The 11,868-nt window shown below is 36.4% G+C and overlaps 1 protein-coding gene across 1 annotated transcript; it reads left to right on the top strand.

Annotated features, from left to right (window-relative positions):
• Positions 1-7,335: 7,335 nt before the first annotated feature.
• LOC147435482 (uncharacterized) lies at positions 7,336-7,923 on the top strand. The gene has a single exon (XM_086487738.1). It carries the CDS (start codon positions 7,336-7,338, stop codon positions 7,921-7,923), a length of 588 nt encoding a protein of 195 aa, XP_086343864.1.
• The last annotated feature ends 3,945 nt before the right edge of the window (positions 7,924-11,868 follow it).

Here is an 11,868-nt window from a genome sequence, read left to right on the forward strand (position 1 = left end):
GAGGGGGCAAGCCCAGATTGTACGGGGCGAGAGAGAAACACACACACACACACACACTCAAAGGCTCCCCCTTTACACAAAGGGAATACTGGACACATGTCAAGCTCCTAGGCTAATTGCGCCCAACCTCCCCTCAAATCCTATTGGATGGCCATAGAGGTGGACCAATGTCTAATCAATTTAAAAATTCTTAATAAAAGAACCAATAGAAATTAAACTCTCTAGAAGACTATTGGATAGTCTACCAAGGGGTCCAATGAGCATTCAACAGCCCAATGGCTTGCCTGATTCCTATTGGCCAGAAGACTAAGAGGTCTAATGAGAAATTAATTGAATTATTTAAATACCTACTCTCACAAAAGGGGAAAGGGAGACACATGTCACAAGGCTAGTAATTATGCTTCTAATTTATGATTGGCTAAGCTTTACAAGGGCCAATGGGATGCCAACATGAGCAATTAACGAGACGGGTCGACCAAGATGAGAGAGAAGGTTGATTTTTAATGTAACTCATTACACACACACTCACACAAACTCATGAAGACTATATTAGGTAAAGTGGGAAAATCCCAATTCCTTGTTAGGAAATAAGACGTAGCTAAATAGATAATTGAGTAGATTACTTAATGGAGAGAGACAGATTTATATACACGAGATTATAGAGTAGGGAGAGAGAGAGTACACACGATATACGTGGTTCACCCAATGTGGGCTACGTCCACGGGAAAGCAGCCACTCAATGGCTTTAGTACTTCAAAACAAGAAGTAGTTTACAAAGGGATTATACCCTTAATGGAGCTCCCGCCTTGCTTCACTCTCACCACCTCACACTCACCTTGTTGCATCAACTTCACACTATAAAATGTGTGTAGAAATGGCCTCCTTTTATAGGCCAAAAGGGCTGCCCTCTCTTATGAGAGACAGCCATGTGTAGCCGCCCTTGTGCGAATAAGTCCAAATCGGACCCTCCAATCCGCCCATGTGTGGCCGCCCTTGAGAAGAAAAGTCCGCTTTTGAATTCGGCCACCGGCCACCGGCCATTGACTTCCGACCATCGGCCACCGGCCATTGACTTCCGACCACCGACCATCAGCCATTGACTACCGGCCACCGGCCAACCGACCGGTTGTTTTCCGGCCGCCGTCCGGCCATAATATTCCGGCGAAAAAGAATATTCCGGCGAAAAAAAAGTCTCGGGGGCCTCCGCCCCGAGGCCTTTAAAGTTGCCCCTGATTCTTGTCTGTGAAAATTTTGGTTTCCGGTGAGTGATTGTCCTTCACGCACGATGGCTTCTCCTCATAATGGGGGCCTTACAAATGTGCGCTTTTACCACAGAAAATTACAAAGGGTAAATCAGGCTCCATACTTAACATTCCTAGGTTGGACAACTTTCAACATATCATGTATAAAGTAATGAGATCTTTGTCAAAGACGTCAATTTTGTTAAGGTCTCATTTCAAATTATGCACGTAGACTACAGATTGAGAACAAAATTGGACATGAAATTTCATGGTTTTAGTCAATTGAACCATTAAGATACTAGTGCATCCCAGTTATTATCGTTGTGTATGCCTTATTGTCCTACCTATGATTTATCTAAAGGTAAAGTTTCAAGGCCAACCACTTATTCAAGCTAAGTTCAAGATGAGTACAAGGTCCACCACTTGTCCAAACTAGGACCCAAATTGAGGAAAGCAACCTACCTTTCTATGACATTCAACCTCATCCAAGAAAATTCCACTACTAACCTACGATTTCTTCATTTGAGGCATGAAGAATACATAAAACATGTATCATATGATTGGTTGCATGATAAGAGTGTTGGTTTCATGGTGCACTTATCTAAGCTAGGCTCAGTTGGAGGAATATATATCCCACCACTTGTCCAAGCTAGGTTCCCTTAACTTATGGAGGAATACAAAGTGAACTTCTTGTCCAAGCTCACTCAAAATGATATGTTAAAATGAGTACCTATATATTTCTAAGTTGTTCTAAATGGCAATCTGACCATTAACAAACAAAAAAATGTTTTTTTAAAAAAGATATCGCTTTCACTTTGCTTTTTTAGATATTTCTTGAGATACATCAAGAAGTGTCAAGATCACATATATTACATTCTAGAATACCATGTGATACGCCACTTTATGCACATAGATGTATTCTTTCAAACATGTTCATGAGGATAGAACATTTAGGTATTCAGATACACTTATGTTAAGTCATCCTAATTTTATATATTTGATAAGAAATGGGTTTTTAAATCCACCACTTCGCCATTCTAGACAATTTAATCAATTTCATGCTACTTGTATCAATGCTATTCTATGTGTATTTACAAGAAAAAAGTAGTTGCTATAAAGAAAATTTCAATCTATTTGCAACTATAATAAAGGTAAACCCCTTGTGTTTATTACATTGTTCTTATCATTAAACATATTTGGAAAACACAAGTCTTAAGGAAGAAGAATTAAACTAATGTCAATAATGGATTTTATGATAAAGAGTTGCGATTTTGATATTATGTTCTAAATGAATGGGTTATGATGCATATTTTTCAAAATTGATTGATTTAGATAAGAATTCTTTTATTTGTGCATGAATACATGCATATGAATTCCCATGCCAATATCACAACAACATGGCATATTCTTGTATGAGTCCCCATGCTAATATGATGACAACATTGTTCAATGAATATCTTTTTTATTGAATGAGTATAAAAAAAGAGGTCTTCTATTGATACAACTTATATTAAGTACAAAATAATATTTACCACCTATTGACCCAGCATAAGAAGTCATACTCATGTTTTGAAGAAAAAAGGACATTGTTCATGTTGTACTTGTGTCTTGAAGCAAAAAGAGTTCTCTTGACTAAATACATTTATACATTGTAAAAAAAATTAGTGATCACATTCCAAACTAAAAATACAAAGAAAAATTTGTATCCTTAAATTAGAATTCACTCCATTAATAAAGAAGTCCCCTTTCACTAGGGTGAACTTTGTGGAAACATCCAAGTTACAACAAGGTCTAAATATTTATAGTGGATCCATTTACACAAGATATGAGCACAATATAGATAATTCTCTACTCAAAGCAACAAGGAAAAGAGCACCCATAAGAAGGATGCACTCCATTAATAAACAGTCCCCCAAATGTTAAGGTGCACTCCATGTGAAACACATTAGATTGAACAGAAGTCCCCTTACAATAGGGTACACTTCAAGTAGAAATAAATAATGTGATAAATGGTTGGATGAAAGATAAATGTACAATTTATATTCACCTTGAATAACAATTTACAATGAACCAGTTCTAATTGATCTGTGGTTTACTGTACAATTGATATCTCTGTCACTACGTTCTTGCCAAACAACTTCAACATGTGACTCTCAACACTGTCTTCTTGACAAGTAGACATTCATGACATAAGTTGTCTCAGGATCCTCTACCTTGTTCACAATTGTATTGGAAGTATAACTCCTCTCGTTTCTTGCACACAACCATCCCACTAACCATGGAGCTATTGTGCCTTCTAAGAAGCATTGAAGTTGTTCAGGTGTTTGTCTCCAAAATTTTGGAAATATGAGATAAGTTCCTGGCATATTCCACATCACTCTGTATGGAATATCATAAAAAATTAATGTGTTGCTAGCATGTAGATCCTCAAACATCTCCCAAACCGAAGTCAAATTCTTATGATAAACTCTTTTATATCCAATCATGATATTTGGATTTTGACAATGCTTATTGCTCATAAACATCTTGAACTTTGAATAATGCCTAAGAAAGCACATCTCAAGTATATGTTGAGCTTTGGTTAGGTTATAGCAGCTCCATATCCAAGGTTCAAAATAATCAAAACAAAAGTCCAAGAAAGCTTCAACATCACGACGCACCACATGATAAACTTCATCTTTGTCAAGCACAATTCGCATGTGCTCGGCCCATGATGGAACAATATCACCATGTTGCATTTCAACTGAATGAAGTAGTAAACCCTCTATATCTAAGATAAGAACCCTCCCTTGTTTCTTCAAGGTAAGTAGTAACGGAGTAGGGGGTGGTTGATGGCTTCGATGAGGCCCAATAAAAGGTTGAATAGAAGAATTTTCTCTTTCAAATGAATTATCCCAATCTAAAAACAACATATTTCTTTCTTTTGGCTCTGAAAAGAAACACAAAAAATTTAGTTGCTATTCATTTTTAAACCTTAAAACAAAATTGATGGTTTTAGCATTCAACATTTGATCACTATAGATATCCAAAAGAATCTTAAATTGGTATCACAATACTAAAAAACCATGTGATTATAAAAGTAGGGCAATTTGTCAATACATAAGTAAACTTTAAAGCTCTCCAAGTCAATTGATACAATTGGTCTAAAAACCAATGGTGAAGTACAATTAGGTGAAAATTGGTCTAAAAACCAATGGTTCAATATCAAGAAAAACTCAAACACAGAGAATAATTTTTGTGTGCATTGCTTTTACATCGCAAAGACACAAAATTTTGCAAAGTAACCCGTGGTTGTTCTTAGAGGTTTCTTCTTTCATCTTCAAATGAAATGGTCCAAATTCCCTATGAAATACTCCTTCAAAGAATAATCTGGATGAAATCTGCAAGAAACCATGATGAAGTGAGTGTTTTGAATCAAAATACAAATATCGTTTGAAAAAGTATTTATTGAAAATTCAACATGATTTCTAGTGAGTAGTACCTTAGTGTTTGATAAGATTGTGCTCATTTAGTAGCTTCTTCACAAAAGCCTTAGCTGTTATAGCCTTCAATGATGGTGTGGCACAACCCAGCTTCCTTGCTAAGGATATTAATTGTGCTCCCTTTATCATATCAATATTGGTTTTTTCTTTTGCCATTATTTCTACTATTTCGTACCTTCTAATCTCCTTTTCCCTGCTTGGGTCAGTTGACTCCTCCTACTTGCCAAAAAGGTCTCCTAGCTTCTCAAACATTGATAGCTTATTTGTGGTTATCTCCTTTTGCGACCATCTTGAGTTTTGATCTTTCCAATAGTCCATGAGACCTTTGTATTCATTGTGATTGGAAATTGGGTCTTGTACATAACGATTAGAGTCAATAAACTCACGCACATCTTTGCTCTCGTCAAGTTGCAACAAGAATGGGAGAAACTGTTCTATGAGAACATTATCAACCATATTTTCTTCATCAAACTTTGAAGGAAATATGCAATTATTTGTAGGTGAAACACAACATTTGTATGGAGAGTCATCCACAAGAATTGTTCTGCGTGGATCACATTTAAAGCATGCATATATTTTTGCCAATGGCTTAAACATAGCTGGAACTTGAGGATTGTCTTGTCTAAAAAATTGCACGCCTTCGGGAACATAGCAAGATTCTTGAGACCAAACTACAAAAAATGGCAATATCTCCTCTGTACTGCTTTGAAGTGCTCTCAACATGTGGTAAACATTAGCTTCTCTAGCTGTTGACCAAATCCCAACATGGAATCTCTTCAATATGGTCTTTAAAAAGTGGATGCACCTTGGCCGTAACACAATATGCCTTCGTGAATCATATTGAATAGATTCATGAATAGATGATGGTTGTTGATGTCGTTTCAATAGTAGACCATTCAAGTACAATATTACTGTCAACATGGATTTGTTGGGATTTGATGAAACCAAAGTAGTTGCATCAACAACATTCTCTTGCACATCTTTTATAGATTGAAAGTTTTCACCCATGGCTTCCTTCGATGAAAGATGTAGCAAAGAGGCCTCAGGTATTTGCATTTGAGTATCAATAATTGGATTCAATTCTTCAAGTGAGACCTTTGTGGATACATGTGGAAGGCTCTCATTATTTGCTACTGGTTTGAAGCATTCCTTATCTATCCCACCCTCAATCCCTGGATCTAAGCAAAAAACAATGAAAGATCACACACTGTAGCCTCCTAGAGAATGACATATTAACAAACAAGATATTTTGACATGATTATTGACATCCACATAATCATCACTTTTTCTCAATTTGTGCAATGAAGGATGCATCCTAAATAAAATCAAATTTGTTCTAATGAAGTTTTGAATGGTGGTGTGCATCCTATATATTGAATCAAAACAAGTTGTGGAAGACTAGTACTCATCTTAGATCCACCACTTGGCCAATCTAGAAATCATGGAAGAGTAGATACTAGCTGAGTCAAAGATGTCCATCCATCCAAGATCCACCACTTGGACAACCTTAATGTATTCTGTAAGAATGAGTGTATTCTAAATCCACCAAAAACATTTTTCACCACTTATCACATCCTTGATCCACAATAAGTGAATATTTTAAACAACTTATAGAGCTTTGTTGCATTTTAGATCCACTTTGAAAAGTTATAGAACATATATTGTTTCTTAGACCCACCACTTGGCCATTCTAACCATGTCTTAAAGTTAGGTGCATTCAACACTTGGCCATAAAAACACTTGTGATTTTACACAATTTTTGTGGGATGAGTAGATCCTAGATCCACCACTTGGACATTTAGACTAAGAATTTGGCAGTAGGTGCATCAAAGATCCACCACTTGGCCATTCTAACCATGTCTTAAAGTTAGGTGCAATCAAAACCTGGCCATTGTAACACTTGTGATTTTACAAACAATTTTTGGCTATGGCTGAAAATGTCTCAAAATGTACTATGGGCACCCTCCGTTCTAATCGAGGGGGGGAGTATATGTCTCATGAATTTAATGCATTTCTGGCTAGTTGTGGGATAAAACACCAATGTATAGTGCCTTATACACCTCAGCAAAATGGTGTTGCTGAGAGGAAAAACAAGTCACTTACGAAAATGGCACGATGTATGGTCAAAAGTCAAGCTTTTTCGCATTCTTTTTGGCTTGAGGCCATCATGTGTTCCACTTATGTACTAAACAGGTGTCCTACGAAAGCTTTGCAGTCTACTAATCCATATGAAGCATGGCATGATAGAAATCCTTCTATTGAGCACATGCGTGTTTTTGGTTGTTTGGCATATGCTTTGGTGCCACAAAGACAGCACAGAAAATTGGATGATAAGGCTGTCAAATGTATTTTTGTTGGTTATAGTGCTGAAAGCAAAGGTTACAGGTCAATCTTACTTAGAGCGCCATCTAAACAACCCTATCCCTATAGGATTGTGTATCTTGGACAACACACGTGATTTGGAGAGCAATCTAAAATGTTCAGCTAAAAGATTCAAAGATCTCATAGATGGAATTATGGCTATTGCAGGTGGGTCAACAGAACCACAATGTGTGATCCTTTCTTTTTTGAATAATAAAGACTATGTGCAGTTACAGTCTGCTTTGCAAAGTATGACAAACATGGTCAAAATACAATTTGTTGGGGCATTGCACAATGTGAAGCATTTGGAATTTACTGGTGCTATAGAATTCTTCACCACACTTGTGTTCTTGAGCAAGGGAGATGCCTTTGAGGGACTTATTAGTTCTTCAAATCCAGGGACAGAATCCATAATACTAGATGCAGGACACCTTGATCTAGATTTTGGAAGTGTGAGTCAATTGTCAGATGTTGAGTTTCTACAACTCAAGAAGGAGCTGACAATCAAGCAATGCATTCATAAGTATTGCAAAGAAGATTTAAAGCTTATTGACATGTTCAATGATGGCTACATAACAGAGTTGGGACTCAAGCAAAAAAGGGAAGTGTTATGCCTTGTGGACAATATTGTGGACAAAAGGGAAGTGTTATGCCTTGTGGACAATATTGATGACCAAAGAAAGCTTAAAACAAGACTTTTGAGCTTTGCAAATCAGCATGATGATGAAAAAAAATGGGCAAAACTTCAAAGTGATCAATTATATCAACCCATTGATGACCAAGGAGTATCGAATACGGTAGGAGCATCAACAAGTGAGACACTTTTACAGACTTTTTGAACCTTGAAGCAAGTATGAGCTAAGCTTCTATACCCACTTGTCATGTAATTAAGCTTTTTATTTTGAAATAAGTTTGATATCGTTTTTTAAACATGTAATGATAGTTTCATCATGTATATTGTCAAGTATATTAATCATTGATTTAAGATCTTTGACTTTAATTTTGCTCAAAAGTATCATGTAGTGAACCTTTTTTTAATAGTTTAAAATTGTAGGAAAGATAAATCATTACTTATTACATCAATAATTTGAAGTCACATATCTACTAAAAATTATTTTAATGTAAATTGGCATACAAAAAATTGATTATTTACTACGTTGAATTGATACTTCATGACATAAAAAACTTAACTAAAACATATGGTCTACAACGTTTGACATTTTTTAACCAAAATATGGTAAACATATTTTTATTGCAGACTCAAAAATGATAAGAGATATTAAAAGAAAATTTCTTTCACATTATGTGTGGCATGATGATCCTCTTGGTATACAAACTTTTCCCATTCCAAAGGATAAGGTCTTTGAGATAAGTGGTATTATCTTTGAAGTACAAGCTTCCAATACACAAGGAGTTGGTTATGGGTTCTTTGTGCATACACATCTTGAAAATGGTATGACTATTCTCCATTATGGTGGTGATAAGTATTTCCATGATACTTGGAAGAAGTTGTGCAAGATATCTCCAAGGGCATCTAGGTACTCACTTTTGGAGGATCCAAATGTCAATTGTGTGGACGATGAGATATATATTGTTGGTGATGTAGAAGATGGAAATTTGGCAGGATATATAAATAGTACTCATGGTTTATGTATGAGCCCAAATGTATGTTATACTTTTGATCCCAATTTTCCACCTTGACATAAAGCCATTACAACACAAATTAGCTTGGATAAATGTGGCTATGTTTGTGTTGAAACCCTACGCCACATAGAAAGTGGTGAAGAGCTTCTTGCAGAATATGAATTTACCTGACATCACTCAAATCTCATGATAAAGTCCCTTATATGAAAGTTATTGATAATCTATTTGAAACCGACTCATTACTGAGTATATATCATGATAAACACCGTGGGTTGTGATGGCATTTCCATGTTATGCAATGAATACTTGATTTCATACAAAAATCTGTTCCTAAAATGATAACCATAGAGTTTCACAAGATTTTTGGAGCTTGCATAATAATGCTCTATTTCAAAGTTCATTTATAATGTTAAACATAATCCATACAAGAATTTTTATCTCATTGTACATATTTTATCAGAGCATAAACTTATGCATTAGCAATTTATGCAGTAGTTCATTTTGAATGCATGTTTTAAATTGTACCGTTAAGAATATCCCAATAGTGGATTTTGGATGTACCAAACCCATGTATAACTTGTTTAGAATAGCTAAACGTTAAGTAAAGGATGCAATTTTCCATCCATACCTTGCTTAAAGTGTCTTGATGGTGGTTTGAAAATTTCCTTGCTCCTCTCAAGAACTTTTTTAGATTGGACAACTGGCAGATCTAGGATACACCCATATTTACACAATGTTCTTTGAATGAAAAAGGACTAGTTTATTGAGTGCACCAACCACCCTTCCACAGCGTTTTTAGAATGTTTGGTTTAAAAGATGCTACCACCTTCTAAGACTTGTTTAGAATGGCCAAATGGTAATTCTAAGCTTCACTCATTTGTCTTTTGGTTACGTAGAAGCGCCAAGTTATGGGTATACATTTCACCTCCCATTTTTAGGATGGACTTTGAATCTTCATTGGCTCTACACACATAACCAACACAAACAATTTCATTGTCAAGTACCATGTGCACTTTTTTTCTAGATTCAAAGTCCGTCCTAAAAATGAAAGAAGTGGTAGACCTTATTCTTGAATGATCCTTTATGATTGAATGGAGCATAGCTTGGAAAAGTGGTAGAAATTATGGTTCTCTATGCTTCAATAGAGCTTAGATTTAGTGGTGGACCTTGTGACTATCTATGCTAGAATGGAACTTTGCTTGGACATGTGGTGGACCTTGTGGCTACCTATGGTGGAATGGAGCATATCTTGAACAAGTGTTGGATTTAATGGCTCTCTATGCTTCAATAGAGCATAAATTGGACAAGTGGTGGACCTTATGGTGCTTCTATGCTTTAATGGACTATAGCTTAGACAAGTGGTGGACCTTATGGATCTCTGTCTTTCAATAGAGCAGAGATTGGACACGTGGCGAACCTTGTATCTTTCTATGCTTGAAGGGGTTAGTTCCTTGGACAAGTGGTGGATTTTATGGCTCTATACCCTTCAATAAAGCATAGACTAGAAAAGTGATGGACCTTGTGTTTTTCTATGCTTGAATCGCTTGGCCAAGTGGTGGGTCTTGTGGCTCTCTATGCTTGAATAGAGTATGGAATGGGACCTTATGGTCCTCTATTCTTGAATGAAACATAGCTTAGACAAGTGGTGAACCTTATGGATCTCTATGTTTCAATAGGGCATATATTATACAAGTGGTGGATCTTATGGTCCTCTATAACTCAATGGATCTTGGCTTGGACAAGTGGAATGGAAAGGTAGTGAATCTAAGATGCATTTTTTCTCTTACATCACCATGTTTAGAATGGTCTTGTGATGGATCTTGGATGCACCAAACCTTCCTTAATTTGTTTCAAAAGGGCAAGTACTAAATACAAGATGCAGTTTTCCTTCTCACACCTTTCTCAAAGTGGCTTGATGGCGGATTAAGATTTCCCTTACTCTTCGACAAGAACTTGAACATAAAATCTCCAAGTGATGCATCAAAGAAACAATATGTGTTCTATAACATTTTAGAATGGACAAGTGGTAGATCTAAAATGGAACAAAGCTTCTATAAGTTGTTAAAAATAGTCACTTATTGTGGATCAAGGATGTGATAAGTGGTGAAAAATATTTGTGGTGGATTTAGAATACACTCACTCTAACAGAAGCCATTAAGGTTGGCCAAGTGGTGGACCTTGGATGGATGGACATTTCAAAAACTATGATTGAATCTTTGATTGAGCTAGTATCTACTCTTCCATGACTTCTAGATTGGCCAAGTGGTGGATCTAAGATGAGTACTAGTCTTCCACAACTTTTTTTTATTCAATATATAGGATGCAAACCGACATTCAAAACTTCATTAGAACGACTTTGATTTTATTTAGGATACATCCTTCATTGCACAAACTATGTATAATGATAAGATGGTGGATTTAGGATCTAGGATCTAAATGGCCAAGTGGTGGATCTAGGAGCTACTCATCCCACAAACATTGTGTACAATTACAAGTGTTATCATGGTCAAGTGTTAAATGCACTTAACTTTAAGACATGGTTAAAATGGCCAAGTGGTCAATCTAGGAGACACCAACAATTGGATCCACAATTCAAGCCTTCGCTACAATGGACAAGTGGTAGATCTTTGATGTATCTAATTCCCAATTCTTAGTCTAAATGGCCAAGTGGTGGATCTAAGATCTACTCATCCCACAAGCATTGTGTAAAATCACAAGTGTTATGATGGACAAGGGTTGAATGCACCTAACTTTAAGACATGGTGGTTAGAATGGCCAAATGGTGGATCTAGGAGACATCAACAATTGGATCCACAATTCAAGATTTTGATATAATGGCCAAGTGGTGGATCTTTGATGCACCTACTTCCCAATTCGTAGTCTAAATGGCCAAGTGGCGGATCTAGGATCTACTCATCCCACAAACATTGTGTAAAATTACAAGTGTTATGATGGCCAAGTGTTGAATGCACCTAGCTTTAAGACATGGCTAGAATGGCCAAGTGGTGGATCTAGGAGACACCAACAATTGGATCCACATTTCAAGCCTTTGTTATAATGGACAAGTGGTTGATCGTTGATGCATCTAATGCCCAATTCTAATTCTAAATGGCCGAGTGGTGGATCTAGGATTTACTCAT

Source organism: Adiantum capillus-veneris, chromosome 18 (assembly GCF_014529385.1).
Source record: "Adiantum capillus-veneris isolate H3 chromosome 18, ASM1452938v2, whole genome shotgun sequence".
Taxonomy (NCBI): domain Eukaryota; kingdom Viridiplantae; phylum Streptophyta; class Polypodiopsida; order Polypodiales; family Pteridaceae; genus Adiantum; species Adiantum capillus-veneris.

Coding starts and splice junctions, on each gene's coding strand:
- LOC147435482 (XM_086487738.1), top strand. CDS start 7,336: ATGACAAACATGGTCAAAATACAATTTGTTGGGGCATTGCACAATGTG.